This window comes from Lolium rigidum, chromosome 1 (genome assembly GCF_022539505.1).
Source record: "Lolium rigidum isolate FL_2022 chromosome 1, APGP_CSIRO_Lrig_0.1, whole genome shotgun sequence".
NCBI classification, from domain to species: Eukaryota; Viridiplantae; Streptophyta; class Magnoliopsida; order Poales; family Poaceae; genus Lolium; species Lolium rigidum.
The window spans coordinates 323,271,025-323,291,353 of NC_061508.1; the positions used below are offsets into that span (position 1 = coordinate 323,271,025).

General features: G+C 45.8%; 1 protein-coding gene across 1 annotated transcript; it reads left to right on the forward strand.

Moving 5' to 3' along the window:
- The first annotated feature begins 11,901 nt into the window (after positions 1-11,901).
- Positions 11,902-12,380, forward strand: LOC124662458 (blue copper protein-like). The gene is made up of 2 exons (XM_047200296.1): positions 11,902-12,073; positions 12,166-12,380. Exons 1-2 carry the CDS (start codon positions 11,902-11,904, stop codon positions 12,378-12,380), a joined length of 387 nt encoding a protein of 128 aa, XP_047056252.1.
- The last annotated feature ends 7,949 nt before the right edge of the window (positions 12,381-20,329 follow it).

Consider the following 20,329-nt stretch of genomic DNA (forward strand, 5'->3'; position numbering starts at 1 on the left):
ATGATCTCTCTCACAGGGCAGCGCTAAGGTTGGAAATGGAGTGAGAATGATCCATCCCCTGCACGAGAGGGGGTAGTGCGGCTTATATAGGCACCGGCACTTTACATAAAAGACCCTATAGTCTACTGGCCGGCTTGGCCGGCTCCGGCTTCCGCTCCTTCCCGAGGCACTGACGCCAGGAGCCGTTGAGGCCTCATGGCCTGTCCCATCCGGCTGCCGAAGTCAGCGGTATGGAGAGGAAGTGTCCCTATCGCCGTCAAGCACTGTAGCCAGTACGGATCGATGTACGCCATGATGGCCTGTCCGGCGCGTGGCACTATTGCTCTACAGTGCCCCGCGCTTTACGGGAGATGTAGTCAGCGTGGACTTTCCGAACCCGGATCACCTACCCGGTTCCTTCTAGTGCAAGACTCGCCAGCCTCGAGTCGGTCTGAGGTACAAACCCCCAGTCGGATATGGCTTGTAGAAGCCGGCCCAGCTACAGCATTGGCGGCCGTAGCCAGGCCGACTAGGACCTAAAGCCAGCCGGCTTCCGGACCAGCCGGCTGCTCCTCGGCCGGCCTTTGCCGCGAGCCGGCCGGTGGTCAGCCGGCTGCTCCGCGTCCATTGCCCTACCCGGGGTCTTCCCCCCGACAATCATGATCATCTGCCTAATCTTATCAAATATTTGCCACAGCATAAGCCCTTTCAATGACTTGACCTTTGCATTGAAACTCTCCGCAAGGTTACTTGTTACATAGTCTATCTTGCAAATTTCATTGAATTGGCTTCTTGACCACACCTACCATGATGTTCATCCAAGTACTCCTTCACCCCAGGTTTTTGTTTATACAACACATCCAAATGAAACAGATGCTTCCTAGAGCTGCATGTGTATGAAGCTGGCCATAGGTTGTTAGAAAAAATTTACCCTTGAATTTCTTTGTAAAATTCTGTACCAAGTGTCGCATACATTCCCTATGCTCCACTCCAGGGAATAATGCTTCTACCGCAGTCTCCAAACCTTTGCAAGCGTCTGTGTGGATAACAAGTCCTGGTGGATGACCTATAAGGTCGCGCAAATTCTGCGAGAAACCAAGTCCAACTTTCCTGTGACTCAACCTCCAAAACCCCATAAGCAACAGGGAACATCCAATTATGTCCATCAACTGCAGTAGCAGCAAATAGCTGTCCTTTAAACCTGTCATGAAGAGCTGATGCATCCACGGCCAAATAAGGCCTGCAACCGTCCAAAAAGCCTTTTCAGCAAGCTTTGAAACAAACAAAAGCCCTTCTAAAACATTCCTTGTGCATTACCTTCCCGCTTTTCAATTTGTAGGGAACTGTATGCTTGTCTATCGCTACAACACCTGCTGGACTAGCCATCTCCACTTCAACTTTGAAAGTGTAAAGCAAGCTGAAAGCTTTCATTCTATGGACCATTGATCTTGTCAAGAGCCATTTCCTTTGCATAGAACATCCTCATGTAAGGTACTTCCATTTTATACTTCTCAACCACCTTTTTACGAGTGCTTCGTTGGACCAAGTGAAGGATCTTCTCTCAACCAATCTAGGATTATATCTGCCAACCACCTAGTCTTCGCTAGCTTTGTTTTCAGCTCGGCTCTCCCCCTAGAGGTGGACACCTATGGATCTCCTTATTCTTCTTTATACGAAACATAATGATAAGGGATGTCGGTAATAGATAACAAATTTTACACCGTGATCTAAATACACAAGCTGGTTGGCGTAGTACCCGAACCAAGCCGCTTACGTGCATTGTGGATGCATGCAGCCTAAACCTACACCTTTGGTATGGGCATTTAATTGTGAACCTACCTGGCTCACTTTTAATAACCTCATAATTATTCTTAGTGAGAATGTGATATGTAGTAATTGCATTACGGCAGTCCATCATCGTTTGAAACACGGTGCCTTCTGCAAGCTGGGGATTCTCCCTGTTCCAATCAATTGTTGGCAAGTCTTCACCTTCGTAATCGGCTAAAACGAGGTTGTCATCATTCTCATTCTTCTCTTCATCATCAGTGTCATCAAATCTGGCACCAAAAGCAATATCTTCCATGTATTGATCCTCCATTGCACTGCTTCTGCATCGATCTACCAATTCAGGAAACATCAACTCATCCTCATCATCTTGAGGAGACGATCCTCAATGTCCGCATCGTCCTCCACATCGACCGTACGGACGATCCGGCTACCACTAGCACCGGGGACAGATGGTGCTGCTTGTGGACCTACAAGGAGCGCCACGGCGCACACTATTAGCGAGAGGCGGCACGGTAGAGAGACATGATGCCCGACCACCCGTAATGCCCCGAGCACCGAGATGATGCACGGCCCCTGTCCACATGGATACGAATTTTACCGAACCGGCAAGAAGCATTCAAAGCAAAAAGAATTCCCAGATCGTCTTCGGAAATTAGTGGAACAAATCTTCCCTCCGGGCTGTTGAAATATTCGAAATGAACTGCATCGAAAGAGCTCTAGGGGTACTTATCGAAGATGTTAGCTTTGAAATCCCTTAACGAGATGGTGGTTGCAACCACCGCAGGGAAGTCAAACCCATTCTTACAGCGTTTAGAATCACGCGTAAAGCTAGAATCCAGCCTAACCACCAGCCGAAAAGCCAGCACTGGATCCATCCTATTCGAAAAGCAACGCAGTTAGTTGAGCAACAACGATTGGCGCTCAAAAACTGCCTACTGTTAATTCACATAGGCGAGACGATGCTTACCCGGATGGAATCCATGCGTTAGATCCCTCCGATTCCCAATCTTCTCCACGGCCGACGGGAATAGGCGGCACACCGAAGGAACTACAAAGAGGACAGGGGTATATCCGGATCCGGTGGAGGCGGAGCCCGGGGTGGTGGTGGGGGCGGGGCCGGCTCGGCGGCGGACGACGCCATAAGGTAGGTGGGCAGGATGGCGTGGCGCCGGAGGGCGGTGTGTGAGCTCCTCCGGTCTCGGGCGGAGGGAAAGCTTTGGGTCAGCTCTTCCGATCAATAGTCAACACATTTCGAAAGCAACGGTCAAGTCAAAACCACCGCGGCTCCCTAGCCGTCACCGGTAACGGAAGGCCTCTGACCAGACGGCAACCCTCCCGTCCGAGCCTCCGCGAGGGGTTTCAAACTAGAGGGAGGGGAAAACTGAGGAAAAGTTAAGAGGCTGGGGAAAACTGAGTACAACTAACGAACCAGGGGCACGAAAATAGAAATCCCTATATTTTAAGTGCTTCAGTTTGTTGGCTTAAATCAATTGGCTGCTGGCTATCTATATTATGCTATTATTAAACTACTGGTTGTTTATGTGAGCTTGTTACCTGCTAGTGGCTTTGCTACTGCTAGAGTAATACTTGATTGGCCTGGAAATTATTCTTGGACCCTATGTAAATTCTCGTGACATGTTAATTAATAGTGGCTGTTTATAGTGATGACTCAATCAAGTGCATATATGATCTGGATAACAGTTTTGTTGGAATACACAAAGGGATGATTTGCTTGTTTCTTGAATATGATCTAGTTGCTGATGAGCAACTAGAGATTTTACAGGATAAGATTTTTATTGGTGGATCTGGTTGTCCCTTGTTGGATAATTTTAAATTGATAAGAATAGATCTGACTTGATCTTGTAGCCTTGCCAATGATGCAAAGGCAGAGACACAACCTTGGCTAAGAACAGATACTATTTATGCCCAATAAACTCTGTGATGAGACTAGCATACCATTTGTATGCAAATCGGAGAGTTTCTACCTACCAAAATGCTTTGAACTAAACTGAGAAGAATATATGCTAGATGATCTAAAGATCAACCTGTTGTAGCAGAGTGGACTAGCTTGTGGTGATGTTGTTCCGGTGGTGAATCTTAATCAGCTGTAACTTGTGATTGTTGGCATGTTCCTCCTCTCCTTCCCCTCCTTGATCTACTCAAGTTGATTTTGCTCCTCTTCTGGAAGTCCTCATCTTCCTTACTGTTGTATTGGGCCGAGGCTGCATCTATGTAGCCATAGTGGAGGTGGTAGTTTTAGTGATGAACTGATGGTATTCTTGGGTGGATACACTACTAGGAATTAGCTTATAGCCGCACTTCTTACCGCCGGCGAGTATGATTTCTTCTTTTTTTTTTTTGAAGAAACAACCGGCCTCACATAACACCGTTTCAGGAAGCACCGAATGCGGATGGGAACATAGAGCCCACCTATCTGCAGCTCTTTTTTTTAGACAAGCCGTTTTGACATGCTCCCGGATTATGAAATGTATTTTAAGCTTAGTTGAAAATCTCAGAAAAATTCGAACAAAAAATTGACATGTACATCTCGACATTATATGTGCGTAGAAAGTCGTTTCATGGAAAATCGGTATTTTTTGTATCATGTGCAAAAAAAAAAATTAATGCTTCAAAAATCTTTTCACGAGACATTACTTTATCTTTTTTACACATGACACAAAAAAGTCAGTTTTCTGCGAGACTTGGCGTGCACATATAATGTTGACATATACGCGCCAAGTTCTTATTTAGTTTTTTTTTTTACATTTTAAAATGTTTTTCATGTGTAGCGGGAGCATATGCTTTCATATTCAAAAGTGGATTTTCGTTTTTTTAACATAGTATAACGCTCATAAAACATATATACACTTACTCCTACATGTATGCAGACCCTGTCCCTATAAGCACCTTCAAAATACTAGACCAAGAAATAAATTTGGTGGGTCTTCAAATTAATGAAGTCACCCTAGGACATCGCCTCCCACTGAAAAGTATCTTTCCTTTATAAGGCACGAAAGTGGTCTTTCTCTTACCATCATTTTTTGTAGTGATGACTTAATGATGCATGTAAATTACATAAATGAACTTTATCCTTTATCATATTGAATTCTCATATATTTACATCATATTTGATGATAATACAATGTTTTACATTGATTTATGAGGATTTACCAATGATCCCCTTTATTTGGTTTATAACTCTACAGAATAGGAAAATATTGTTTTGTGTATTTTTCACTATTAGAAACCTATACGAAGTCAAAATAACCTTGGATTTTTGGAGCATCACTTTTTCATCAGGAGAAGCACCCTGGAGCTTTGGAAGACACCTGGATGGGTCCTAAGGCCCAAAATACCTCATGTGGCGCACCCAAACACTTAGGGTGTGCCACCTGTGCTCTTTCGGCCATCGATTGTCCAATCAACCTGATTCTTTCACTCACCGAAGTATTTTGACCTAAAAATCACTATATATATGGCCCCAAAGAGTTCCCGGGAGGAGAGCGCCGCATAGACACACAAACACGAAAATGGAGGTTGCAGCAGAGATGATTGGAGGGGGAAACTCCACCGAAATTGCCGCCGGAGGATCTCCACCTTCTTCAACGTCTTCATCATCATCACCATGATCAAGGGAGAGTAGTCCACCTTTGAACTACGAGTTTGTGGCGGTAGCTTGATCTATTTCTCTCATGTTCTTCATAGTTCTTAGTACCATATGAGCTGCCTCACATAATTATGGCCATATTTGTAATACCTATGTGGTGGATCTTTACTCTATGTTATTGTGATATGAGATCCGATCATATTATGTGTAAGATGTATTGATAGATGCATATTATGTACCCTTCTTAAGTATTTGTTCTGATCCAACATCTATGCAATAGCGTGTGTGGGGTGATCTATGTATTATATGGAGTAGCGTGGTTTTAGTGATTGGATAGTGACAATATTTTCATGATCTATTATGGATTTGCCTTTTGTTATGCTACCTCACTAGGAATAAAGTGAATGCATGTGCTATGTTCGTCACGTGAAAGTAGTGATGATCATGTTTGTTCAAGGTAGCATATTTGATATTCAAACATCATGTCAAAGTACTTATGGCTATGCTCTGTTAATTTTTAATACAAGATTACATGGAGTTTTCCCTTTCTTGTGGAGTATAAGAGAGATGTGTTGCATCATCTCTATGTTAGGACGCGATGCCCATATGAATTCTGATCTCACGCATACTTTTATTTGCATCCTTATATCTCATTGGCTAATTACTATTTGTCGACCATAACTTAAAGAGAGAATAGTCAAGTGAACCCATGAATCCAGGTGCATTTTTAATCATAAGAAACACCTTTATATTGCTTTTATCTTATTTTTTATTTTCTGCACTATTTAATCTGAAAATACAAAAATATTTACTTTTCTTATTTGCGTCCAAAACACCAAAAACAATCAACTTCTTTACAGTTTTTACTTAGTTAGTTTGTTTAGTCTAGTCTTACTCGCTTTATTTTAACTTGATTTATTTACGCGAAACCTTGTGCTTGACAACCACGCGGTGGAGTTGGGGACATGTCGGGGGTGCCCCCCAGCAATGCCACCATGAGGGGCTTAGGGTTGATAGAATCCTGCAGGCTAGCACGAGACATCGGTGATCGAACAAACGGGGAGAGAGATTTACCCAGGTTCAGGGCCCTCGATGAGGTAAAACCCTTACTTCCTGATGTTCTGATCTTGATTATCGAAAGAATATCGGGTTACAATGGGGTAGCCGATAGGCTATGGTGGTGATCTCGTCGAGAGGTTAATATTCTAAGCTCTAGATCTGATCTTTGTGGTGATTCTATGCATGTAAGTTATGTTCCGGCAGACCCTCTCCTGGCCTTGGCAGACCCTCTCCTGGCCTTTATATAGCAGGCTAGGTCCCGAGAGTTTTGTCCGGATTCGGCTAAGTTACAAAGAGTCCTTTGCCAATCTTTCCTTGTATGGCGCCCTCTTGCCTTGTCCATCAAGAAGTCTTCTTCAAATAAGCTTCCTCCTCCGGTACCGACGTGCTGGCCCACCTTGATATTGAGCAATCTTCGTGGGCCCCTAGTTGGGCCGGGGGAGGTAGTCTAATGTTGGTTACCCGAAGGGTAATGCCCACATTAGTAGCCCCCGAGTGACTGGCCGAAGTGAAGCTTCGGGCAGTGACTTTAATTGTATTCATCCGAGTATCTTCTTCTGTAGAAAGAAATTGATACTTCGTGTCCTCCATCTTTTTATCGGGTGCGCGTCCATCGCTCCCGATGTGAGGAGCCCCTGAGTCTAGGGACGGATGCTTGCAACCTTGCGTAGACTCAAGTTGTACTACTCGTAAATTTTTGCTTTCGATGCTTTCCTCATTCATCATGAAGCTAAATTTTCTTGATATCGGGTGCGCGTCCACAGCTCCCGATGGGAGTAGCCCCCGAATCTAGGGACAAATGCTTGCAACTCTGCGTAGACTCAAGTTGTTCTACTCGAAGATTTTGAAGCCGATTTTTTCCGAATTTCCTTCATCATCCGATATCTTTTTATATCGGGTCCTATGAAGCTTCGAATGCAGTTATCCAATATGATAGTACGTAAGGGATAGGAATAATGTGCCTAGTTTTACTCGATAAATCGATGATGGTTAACTGCCGATGGCAAAACAACATTACTCTACTCAGCATCAAGTCCCCGGGCTCGATCCTGGATCTTCTGAAATCTTCGGGTTCGTTTTCCTTTGCCTTCAATGATTTTTATCAGGTGCGCGTCCAGCGCTCTTGATGGGAGTTGCCCTCGAGTCTAGGGATGGATGCTTGCAACCGTGCATAGACTCAAGTTTAAGTAACCCAACATCGTAGATTCTTTCGGATGATCTGTGACCGAGGAGTCTATACTTTTGGTGATGTCATTTGTGATATGGTTTCTGCGGTCGTTCGATTGATAGGACATGACATGCTGGGCCCACCCTACTTCTGCGCAGTCAGTTAGGAAATGACCGATCCTTGCATGCTGACCGAGGTGCCTCCTCGATTTCTGTGCGTAGTGGGGGTAACTGTCCTTTGACATGATGATTTTGATGACACGTGGTGACCTAACCGCAGATTTCTCGGGCCAAGTCCTTGGTAATTCATCTTTTCATAAAGATAAACACAAGCTTCCCTTCCTTTACTCCATATTTCATTGCTTTCTTCCTCCTTTGTTCTTGTTCTTCCAAAACTACTGCCCCGCCACCGCCGTCATACTCCAATCACCACCGCCCCTCAAGCACCCTAGGATGGTGAAGAAGAGCTCTGCGGCTGCTGCCGGTGTTGTTTCGAGAAGTATTGTCTCCAAGACGACCGCCGACGCGGCGACGAAGGCCGCGCCGGAGGTTTCCGCCACAACGGCCAAGAGCGCCCTTGGCGACTGGCCTATCTCAACAATGACAAAGCGCGACGAGAAGAAGGTGCGCAGCCTCGGCCTGATCTCTGATGAAGAAGGAAACATCATCCACCCACGTCTAGCCTCGCGTCCTAATCCTCCCGATGGATTTACCGTAATGTTTATTGCGTTCTTGTACCATGGGTTATCTTTGCCCGCACATTAATTTCTCCAACTTTGGCAGTTAACTCCAAACTCCATTCTCCATCTCTCAATCTTTATCAACCTTTGCGAGGCTTTTCTTGGCATTGACCCTCACTGGGGTTTATGGAAGAAAATCTTCTTTGTTAAATGTTACAATAGTAGCAGTGGATCCTTCGTTACCGGTGGGGTGATACGTTGCAAACGTATCTATAATTTTTTATGCTCCATGCTTGTTCTACACTAATTCCTATGTGTTTTATGTGCACTTTGCATCATTTTATGACATTTATTGGACTGGCCTATTAACAAGTGCCCAAGTGCCAGTACTGTTTATTATGTCTCTTTATTGCAGAAAATGTCCAAAAAAGAAAGTGCTTGGAAAATTCTGGAAAAATCACTTGGAGTTACAAGTATCAACTTGGTCAGAGCCTCTACTAGCAACGGAGAGCATGCAAGATCATAAACAACATATATGATAGATCAACAATCAATTTGACATAGTATTTCATATTCATCGGATCCCAACAAACACAACATGTAGCATTACAAATAGATGATCTTGATCATGATAGGCAACTCACAAGATCTAAACATGATGGCACAATAGGAGAAGACAACCATCTAGCTACTGCTATGGACCCATAGTCCAAGGATGAACTACTCACGCATCAGTCCGGAGGAGGACATGGTGATGTAGAGCCCTCCGGTGATGATTCCCCTCTCCGGCAGGGTGCCGGAGGAGATCTTCTGAACCCCCCGAGATGGGGTTGACGGCGGCGGCGTCTCTGGAACTTTTCTCGTATTTTGGCTCTCGGTACTAGGGTTTTCGCAGACGAAGGAATAAATAGGCGGAGAGGCAGCGTCAGGGGAGCCAGGGGCTCCCTCCCTATAGGCCGGCGCGGCAGTGGGGCCCCCCACGCCGCCTTATGGTGTGGGCCCCCTGCTGCCTTCCTCGACTCTTCTTCGGACTTCTGGAAGACTCCGTGGAAAATAGGGCCATGGGCTTTTGTTTCGTCCAATTCCGAGAATATTTGTAAACTAGCTTTTCTGAAACCAAAAATAGCAGAAAACAGGAACTGGCATTGTGGCATCTTGTTAATAGGTTAGTCCCAGAAAATGCATAAAAACATTATAAAGTGTGAATAAAACATGTAGGTATTGTCATAAAACTAGCATGGAACATAAGAAATTATAGATACGTTGGAGTTGTATCAGACAGCAGGATGTCTATGATAACTAGGATCACCTCCCAACGCCAAGCGTTGCCTGTGAAACAAATGGACCGCTACTACGTTTCTTCCGCTATGTGTTTTGTATCTGATCTTTAGATCAACTGTTGTTTTAAGATTGGATCATGAGATCCCTTGTTGTAAGACGATTATGGTTTGTAATGAATAATGTTCTGTGATATCAACTATTATATCTCGCAAAAACAATCTTCCTGAGATTGCGATGTATGGCGTAATAGGCATCTAGAATTAAAAATCCGGGTGTTGACACGGAACCAGTTTCACATGGCCTAATATCTCTTGGCCCAATAATGCACTCGCTTAATAAAGCCTCCTCCATCCTAGTGCATTATTGGGCCTGCCTCTGTTTTTTTTTTTTTTGCTCTATGTCAAACTCCTTTTGTCCCAGATAATTGTTATTCAGTTCATCTTAATTTTTTGCATGACGCCTAACAGACCTAAGTTACATGCCAGTGTACATAATTGGTAACAGAGGACTAGCCAGCAATGTACCTAATGCTCTATGGTGCCCGCTTTTTTTTTTTTGTTTAACTGTGCAGGTGCACTTCATGTAATCATTTTTTTTGTCGAACTTACGTTTAGAATAAAAAATATTTATATAAGTACAATAATATTTCGTGATGCTGAGATTAATTTGACTTCCCGTTGTCAAAAGGAAGAAAAGTAGAATGAATACCATTTCTCCTCTGAAGTCTCGCCTAATTTTATAGTACACCTATTTTCGACTGCAAAACAGATGTTCATGTTAGCTTTTTGTCACAACAAATTTTGAAAGTCGAATGAAAATAAAAATACCTAATCAAGCTACATATATACATCACAAGGGAGATAGCTAGAAACGGTCAGGTAAACATATGCTAGCTAGCTGTGCTGGAAAAAAAAAGGAAAATGATTCGTTGCCCCCGGGGGATAAGGCGCTCCCAGCCTCCGGCTCGCGCGACGCACGATTGCGTGCCAACGCGTGGTCCTGGTAAAGCCACGTCATAGTTGGGGCCCACACCACCGTTTCCCTGCAATCTCTTCTTCCCCAAATTCATACGGGACAAACAAGAGCTTGCCCCAGCGCCGCCACCGCCAGTCCTGACCTCCGCCAGTAGCCATCGGAGAAGCCCCACCGCCGGGAGCTCCGCCGCCGGGAGCCCCGTCACCAGGAGCCATCAGAGGAGCCCTGCGAGCGGCCGCCGCCTGCCCCAAACTCGTCCTCCTGCTGCGGCCGCGGATATCGTCCCCCGCGGTCGCCGGCTCCGCTGCCCTGATCCCCTCCACGTCCTCCGCTTGCGCACTCCTCCGCCGAGCCGCCGTTCTCCCGCGCCTCCCTCTCGTCGGTGTTCGCCCATGCCGTCGCGCCGCCTACCTCCTCCTGCAGCCACCCCATCGTTGTCGCCGGCCGCCTCCGAGCTGCTACCTTATGGGCGACGGGCGTTGCTACATGAGACTGGCGGAGTTGCTGCCGGCGGCCATCGAAGTTGCTGTCATGGGCGACGGCCGTTGCTACCGGGAGTTTGCTGACTTAGGGCTCTAGCGTTAGCATAAATTTTTTGATACAACATTTTTGCTACATTCGTATATATTTTTTGATACAACTTTTCTACGATTTTGCTACAATTGTATAATATGTTTGCTATGTTGTCTCCGGCGATGTCTCCGGACGATATCTCCGGTGAGTTCTCCGGCGATGTCTCCGACGATTTTCATTTTTGCTACATTAGCACATTTTTTTGCTACGTGGTCTCCGGCGAGGTCTCCGGCAAGGTCTCCGGCGAGCCCAGCCTTTTTATTTTCTTTTCTGAACGAACCGTTTTTTGCTTCAGTCATTTGCTGCCGGGGGTGATTTTTTGCTACCGGAGGTGTTTTTTTGCTACATGCAAATCTAACCGTCAAAATGGTTGATCCGACGGCTGGGGACCCGGGGGCTGGGGAATCAGATCCCCCGGGGGACGCCCAGCACTTTCCAAAAAAAAACCACTTTCTCATATATAGAAACAATAACCTGCGAACGTGATCCTTGGCTCCACTCACTCACCCTCCTCCAAACGTCCTCCGGGAGGCTACATTAACAAGGTGGTTCCGCTGGATTTTGTACGCTTTGACATTGTCTCTCATCAGCTTCCATCAATCATAGTCGATCATGTCATCAATCCGCCCTCGTAAAACCAGTCCACACGGCCGGTCACCTTTGTCAGGTCGACACTCCAACACATATGTGGCACAAAGGCACTCCAATACATACATTTCCTTAACTAGCCTAACCGGTCTAGCTTGTCGTCAAGCTCGATCAACAAGCATCCTCTCGCCAACACTGATGGATATGCCGCCGCCTCACCTTCTGATGGCAGCCTTGGTGTCCGTTCTGCTACTGTGGCAGCCAGCCGACGGCACCGATCACGCTGTTGGGGGTGGTGGCATCAATGGCTGGGACACCGGCACCAACTACGCCACCTGGGCGCAGTCCCAATCCTTCGCCGCCGGCGATGTCCTAGGTCAGTATATACCTCCAACTCCATCAACACAACGTCGACCTGGCCTAGCTACCTAGCTAGTAGATGATTATGTGGATCAATTTGTGGTGCAGTGTTCAGCTATGTCAAGGGCCAGCACAACGTGTACGAGGTAACGGAGGAGGCATACCGGTCGTGCGACGCCACAGCCCCGGGCACCGTGCTCGCCACCTACGACAGCGGCCTCGACAGGGTCGTGCTGCCCGATGCCAAGACCTACTGGTTCATCTGCCAGGTCCCCAACCACTGCATAGGAGGAATGAAGCTCGCCTTCAACGTCTCAGTATGACACCCCTTGGTGTAATTAAGAAGGAATGTTTTCCACAAACGGGTATTGATTGATGAAATGATGAGATTACAAAGTTGTCGAGAATAAAAATGGGTCTACGTCGAGGAGGATATGCGCAAATAGCTAGTTTTGTTTGTTGTTATTCGGTTACCTAAAAAAGCATTGAGCTTGGGTCGATTTTTCACCGAGGCTGATTGCCCGAAGCGTTTACGAGCATAGCACCGACACGGCGACACGGCCGGTAGATAAATGTCAGGTACTCAAATGTTAGGATGAGGAAACAAAGATGCGGAGCAGTGAGGCTGACGAGGGTGGAAGACTAGTGATGCATATGCTCCGTGTTGATCTAGTTAACAAATGTTTGATGTTGATAAGAGATTGATTAAAGAGGGAGAGCCTACCGGATCCCGCACACAGAGAGCCGCGCTGAAGAGAGAGCATGTTGATGTCATCTATTTGGACATCTATCTTTTGATTATCCTTTAGCAATATGTAAGAAATGTCTTTCTCTCATGATAACCAAGGAAAGTATCTAATTTGAATAAATATATTATATATTATTGTGTCTACCAAGTGATCTCAAACCAACATCATGTCGTGCCAGGCGATTTATTTGGTGTGCCTAGAAAATGAAAATCTTCTCCGCCCAACCCAATCACCATAGCCGACGCCCTACTTTGTCGAAGATCGATTGCCACCGGGTGTTCGTGCAGTGCTCCACACTACTGCTCTTGCCACTGTTTGAGAGTGTCTATCACTCCCGTGTGACACGCACGTTGGATGCAACTATCGGTATCTCGTAAGTTGTACTACACCAAGGATTGCTTGAGCTGCTTCTCATTGCCTCTCTTCGCCTTACTCACTGCTGCTCTCCTTCAAACGCCGCCACTAGTTACCTCACCGATAACATGCTACAACACTCTCTGGTGTTTGGGGGACTTTCAGAAGGTTAAACTCTAGAGTGGAACCATGAGGGCTCCTTTGATTTAAAGGATAGGAAAAGCATAGGAATATGAAAGGTATAAGATTGGAATGACATGTCTAATTGAATCTAATAGGAAGATGAAGTTTGTTTGATTGTAGCAAAGGAATTTTTCCATGAGGTATGAGCTAATGCTTTTTTTTCCTATAGGAATTACACTACAAGATTCCTATAGGATTTTTTCCTATAGAATATGTTCCAATGAATCAAACAACATGTATAGGAAATTTTTACCATAGGAACCAAATCCTACACAATTCCTATGCAAATCCTTTGAATCAAAGGAGCCTGAGATCAGTAGTCACCAATACACCAAGGGGTATTAAATAGCCAATAGCATATATCCAACATGGTCAATATTTGTTAAGAAAATCTCCAACCGGGCAGGTCAAATAGAATCTTGCCTTGCTACACAACAAAAGTAGGAAGGATGTGGAGCGGGGGAGGTGGTGTTTCGGTACATAGGTGCATATGAACCTATTATACAAAATGCGGAAAAAAAAATTTTAAAATGTTAAGAAATTCAGAGCTAAAATTTCGTGTGTACATTTGAACATTCTACATTCGCACACAAGTTTTCGGAGGGTACGTAGTCGGTGTAAAAAAGATTAAAAAAATGTCCCGTAAATAGTCATGTTAGAATATCAAAAATTGTCTTTTTTACACGGGACACAAAATATGTTATTTTTTCTAAAAATGTGTGCGCTTACATAGAATTAATGTCTAGATGTATATGCATAATTTTATTTCAGAATTTTTTGATATTTTGAAATGTGTTTTCACACAATAGATTCATATGCATCTATGAGCCGAAATGAATATTCTGTGGAGCGGGCATTTGATGTGCTACTAGCTGTTTTTGCTATTATTTGACGCCCAGCTCTTACATGGTCGATAGGTGACAAGGTATCGACTTGTCAATGCCTACAGATTGTAGACTAGGGTTTTCAGGGAAGTAAAGGGCAAGTAGATCTCGAAGGTTCAGCCGGAAAAGTATTTAACTGCTAAGAAACTAGGGTTCTGTTGACAATGAAATCGATCCTCTCTCTGTCCCTCGACTCCCCCTTATATAGGAGGCGGAGCCGAGGGTTTCGTGATGTACAAGTTAAAAAGTCCGGTAGACTCTTTGAGTTCGTCCCGTAATATTTACAAGTCATTTATTCCTAATACAACTCTATCTTTCCAAACTATCTCGTAGTTGGGCTTCCGGGCTTCATAAACTTCGGGTCGTGGGCCTTCCATAAACCCTGGGTACTATCTTCGGTAGGCCCATTGGGGATGCCTATGCCAGTAGCCCTCGAGATTTTGCTTGAATCGAAGAATCAGGGAAAATATCCATCTTTACAATTATCATATGACTTCTTCGAGTCAATAAATAATTTTCATAAACAGTCGTATATTGTATAGGGATAACGGTGGTTGGGGCTGGTTCATCTGACGGATCAGGTACCAGTTAACTGCTCTTGTGGCAATCCGCAAAAACCTACTTCAAGATCATGTCCCTGGACATGATCTTGGGATACTGGCGTAATTCGACATGTGCCGCTTATGGTCTTACCAGATGCCGAATTCCAGTCATGTTTTATCGGGTACCTAACGTGTCCGTTAGGATTTTTCTTCGTATCTGTTGATACGGAAAAAAGTAGCAGAGCGTAGTCAGAGGCGGTGCCACGCCGCGCAGGACGGATCCTGGGTACTTACCTTCGCAAAGTATTGCGGCATTCAGAGATTAATTCGCGACTGAGGCGCTCTGAGAATATATTGTCGAGTGCATTTTTTGGCTGCTGGAATAGCACATTTATTCGAATCAACGGATGACTTGTATATTTTTTTCCTGTCCTGCCGATGGGAGTATATGAAGAGTTATTTTTATAACTCAAAATATGATCACCATGCCTTCTTTAATTTCATCGGGCACGCGAACAACGTTCCCGATGGGAGTAGCCCCCGAGGCTACAGCCAAGTGCTTGTACTTGGTTTTAGGCTCACCTTTTTATCACCCGTGTCGCTATATTGTCATCTCTTTGAACTCTCCCATCTTTATCGGATGCGCGAACAGCGCTCCCGATGGGAGTAGCCCCCGAGGCTACAGTCTAGTATTTATACTTGGATGTAGGCTCAACTTGCTTTACTGTTTGAACAGCTCTATATTTCATTATCCGCGTTATTCTCTTATCAGAAGTATAAACAATACTTCTGATAAGAGTAGTCCCCGAGCATTTGAACAAAAACTTGTATTTGATCAAAGGCTCCCGAAGACATCATGAATGCTCCTCTGTAGCCAATCCTCAAAGCACCGCAGTCGAAGTTTTTCTTTAAAGTAACATCAGTGCTAACGATGGCCACGACCACTGTATCGGGAAGATGCGAGTTCTGTCCTGTCACTGACCTGTGGACCCGAAACTCTGCGGCTTTTGACACGTTACGCAAGTGGGGGACATACGTCCTCCGCTTTTTCTGACACGCGCACTGTGGCGCCTGTTTAGTTACCTCCAAGTAAAAATACTATTTTACCCCTTGAGACACATGTAAGGTCTCAGATCCATTTCTTCTGCATCCAATGGCGCGGCGATTTGATGGCTTGCTATAAATAACCGTCGTCTTCCTCAGAAATCCCCATCGCTGCGCCACGCTCCTATCCTCTCTCTGTCCACAAGCTTCCATTGCAACCAAACAAGCTCTTGCGCTCGTCTACATCCCCAATCTCTCCAGCGCCAGCGTTGGTGCCACCGCGGTCGAAGCTCACAAGGCACACCACCCCAGAAGCAAGCATGGTGACACAAGATCTGGAGGTTTTTGAGTGGGAGAGATCTAAGATCTCAAACCAAGACACGAACCTGATGAAGAAGCTTGGCTTGATGAAGAAGAAGGAGGCGTTGATCTTCCCCAGCGAGGAAAGTTTTCCGACGCACCCCCATCCAATATCGGGTTAGCTTCTTTGAACACCTCATCCGCGGTCTCTCCGCTCCTATCCATGAATTTCTTCGTGGATTACTCTTTGTGTATGGGTTGCAGCTGCACCAGCTGACTCCCAATTCTATCCTCCATATTTCTATCTTTATCACCCGCTGCGAGTGCTTTCTCGGGACCCAACCGAATTGGGCCCTGTGGAAATGCATTTTCTGCATTGCCGCAACGACTCCCACAACATTTCCTACAACATAGGTGGTGTTGTTATCTGTGTCCGCCCTGACGTCGAGTATTTCGACGTCAAATTCCCCGACTCCGTCCAAGGGTGGCGCAAAAAATGGCTATACGTCCGCGAGGAGTGCTCTAACTCGCAGGAATACAACATCACCCCCTTTGATGGTAGCGCACAAATTCTTCGCCGCCGATCCTAGGATGCAAAAGCCACCGAAGAAGAGAAAACGGCGACAAATGCACTGATGAAGCGCATCCACGAGCTGCAGAATACTCGAGGCAAAGAATTGTCGGGTATTCAAATTACCGCCTATTTCCTTAGGATTAGGGTGCAGCCTCTACAGGCTCGCAAAAACCCTATGTGGCTGTATGCTGGCGAGAAAGATGTCGACCGCCTATCCAAAGATCTCTCTGTGAAGGATTTGCAGAAGCTGGTTCGGCGTGTTTCATCGTTAAGCAAAAAAGACTCAGTTCCAAACTCCTGCCGCGTGGAACCATACAGTGGTGCCCACGCTCTCCCCAAAGTAAGCAACCTGTCTCTCGAGTTTTTTGATTCCTATCTCGATTAACCTGCTTTCTCGACTTTGATTCAAATTTCAACTGCTATCTTGTTATTTTGCTGTTGACTTCCGTCCTCAATTGTCCTTCGTTATTGTTTTTTTCCTTTTGCAGAACCAACAAGTCACCTCTTCTTTGCCTCCCTTACCTGAAGGTGGGGAGGTCGATGATCGAGCCATCGTTGCCGACGATGCGCAGGGTACTTCTCGCCCTAAGAGTAAAATCGCGGGATCTCACAAATCCGCGGGTTCCTCTGAAAAAGAGACTGAATCGGAGGCTTCCGAGTCAGCGCATTCTCTCCCTTCCGATGTTTCCCCCGGAGCAAGAGGAAGAGGGGTGATGTCGAAGACTCCGGCACCTCCAAAGTCGGCGGATCACCTGCCGGGGAAACTTCTCCCGAAGAGGAGGATGCCTTCAACCCTTACAATGATGCCCTCGTTAGATCGCAGGTTACTCTGCCGTCTTTTTCTTTTTATATATTGCTTTTTGAATATTCTCATACTATCTTTTGTGCACTGTGGCGACGAAGAAAAGAATCCACTGCCAATGTGACGGCTCCTACGAGCACGTCGCAAACTTTAGTTCTTTCGGAAACTCGCCATGCAATGGAGGAAACCTCGCCCCCTCAGCAAGACTTAGCGAATTCGCTTCGCCGAAGAGAGCGAGAGTTGAACTTGGCGGGGAACAAAGCCTCTTGGGCGGGAGTTCGGTGACTCCTTCTTTGGACGATGTAAGAACCATTTCCACTATTTTGTCTTATGTCGAGTTTTTTCCCTTTTGACCTTCTCAGCCACTTTCTTTTTTCCAGCCTCTGATGAAAGAATTCATTCGTCTAGGTAATTAATTTATTGGGTACCGTGACACTGTTGACAGTTTGAAAGGTACTCCTTTCTATCATCCCTTTTTATCGAGTAAACTTTCCTTTGCTATTTTTATCTTGACATTGCCGTCCTTTCTTTTGTTAGAGGCTCTCGCCAAAGCTAACAAGTGTGCCGATGATCTTGCCCTTGAGCTGGAGCAAAGTGAAAAAACTCATGAAAAGGCCGAGCAAGACGCTGCCTCTGTTGGAAGTCTTCGAGAGAGACTCCATCAAGCTGAAACTGCTTTGAGTGACAAAATAACTCAGCAGATCGCTCGTGAGGAAGATGTCATCGCCCGCCTGGAGTCGCAGAATCGATGTTTTGTCACTAAGTTCATAAATTAGTTTTGATCAAGTTTCCTCCACAATTATCTTCTCCTTATACTTGTTGATAACCCGAAATTTGTTTCAGCAGGGAAGATGAGTCAGGATTTCGAACTTCACAAGCCTGAAGATGACCGTCTTCTCGACGCTCTTTCCCTCCTCGAAATTCATGGGGGTTTGGTGCGCCGCAGTATCTCTGATGCTAAGACGGCATTCTCGCGCCTTTTCCCCTAATTCTCCCCGAAGAAAGAGCAGCCAGACACCTTCGCTGCCCTTACCAAGCACTTCATTCCCGAAGAAGATCTTGGGCTGGTTCTCCGGCAGGAAAACTTGAAGATTGGCGTTGAAGGCACCATAGCTTTGGTTGCCGAAAGCCAACAGAACGTTGACTGGGCGAAAGCTGGTGAGACGAAGAGGATGAAGATGGAGAAGTGGCAATCCTTGATTAGAGCTGCCAAACCGCACTCGAAGAAGATCCTCTCCTTTCTCGGATACAAGCCAGACTGATACGTCTCCAACGTATCGATAATTTCTTATGTTCCATGCCACTTTATTGATGATACCTACATGTTTTATGCATACTTTATGTCATATTTATGCATTTTCTGGCACTAACCTATTAACGAGATGCCGAAGAGCCAATTCTGTCGTTTTCTGCTGTTTTTGGTTTCAGAAATCCTAGCAAGGAAATATTCTCGGAATTGGACGAAATCAACGCCCAGGGGCCTATTTTCACACGAAGCTTCCAGAAGACCGAAGGAGTCACGAAGTGGGGCCACGGGGCGCTGCCACAGTAGGGCGGCGCGGCCTACGTGGCGCCGCGCGGCCCCGTTGTGTGGGGCCCCGTGACACCTCCCCGACCTCGCCCTTCCGCCTACTTAAGGTCTTCGTCGCGAAACCCCCGAGTAGCGAGAGCCACGATACGGAAAACCTTCCGCAGACGCCGCCGCCGCCAATCCCATCTCGGGGAATTCAGGAGATCGCCTCCGGCACCTCGCTCGGAGAGGGGAATCATCTCCCGGAGGACTCTTCACCGCCATGGTCGCCTCCGGAGTGATGAGTGAGTAGTTCACCCCTGGACTATGGGTCCATAGAAGTAGCTAGATGGTCGTCTTCTCCTAATTATGCTTCATTATCGGATCTTGTGAGCTGCCTAACATGATCAAGATCATCTATCTGTAATGCTACATGTTGTGTTTATTGGGATCCGATGAATAGAGAATGCTATGTTATGTTGATTATCAATTTATTATCTATGTGTTGTTTATGATCTTGCATGCTCTCCATTATTAGTAGAGGCTCTGGCCAAGTTTTTGCTAGTAACTCCAAGAGGGAGTATTTATGCTCGATAGTGGGTTCATGCCTCCATTAAACTGCAGGACAAGTGATGTAAAGTTCTAAGGTTGTGGATGTGCTTGTTGCCACTAGGGATAAAACATCGATGCTATGTCTAAGGATGTAGTTGTTGATTACATTACGCACCATACTTAATGCAATTGTCTGTTGTTTGCAACTTAATACTGGAAGGGGTTCGGATGATAACCTGAAGGTGGACTTTTTAGGCATAGATGCATGCTGGATAGCGGTCTATGTACTTTGTCGTAATACCCAATTAAATCTCACTATACTCATCATATCATGTATGTGCATGGTCATGCCCTCTTTATTTGTCAATTGCCCAACTGTAATTTATTCACCCAACATGCTTATTCTTATCGGAGAGTGATACGTCTCCGACGTATCGATAATTTCTTATGTTCCATGCCACATTATTGATGATATCTACATGTTTTATGCACACTTTGTGTCATAATTATGCATTTTCTGGAACTAACCTATTGACGAGATGCCGAAGGGCCAGTTCCTGTTTTCTGCTGTTTTTGGTTTCAGAAATCCTAGTAAGGAAATATTCTCGGAATCGGACAAAATCAACGCCCAGCATCCTATTTTTCCCGGAAGCATCCAGAACACCCGAGAGTCGCCGGAGGGGGCCACGGGGCCCCGGATGATAGGCCGGCGCGGCCCAGGCCCTGGCCGCGCCGCCTTATGGTGTCGTCGCCTCGTTGACCTCCTGACGCCGCCTCT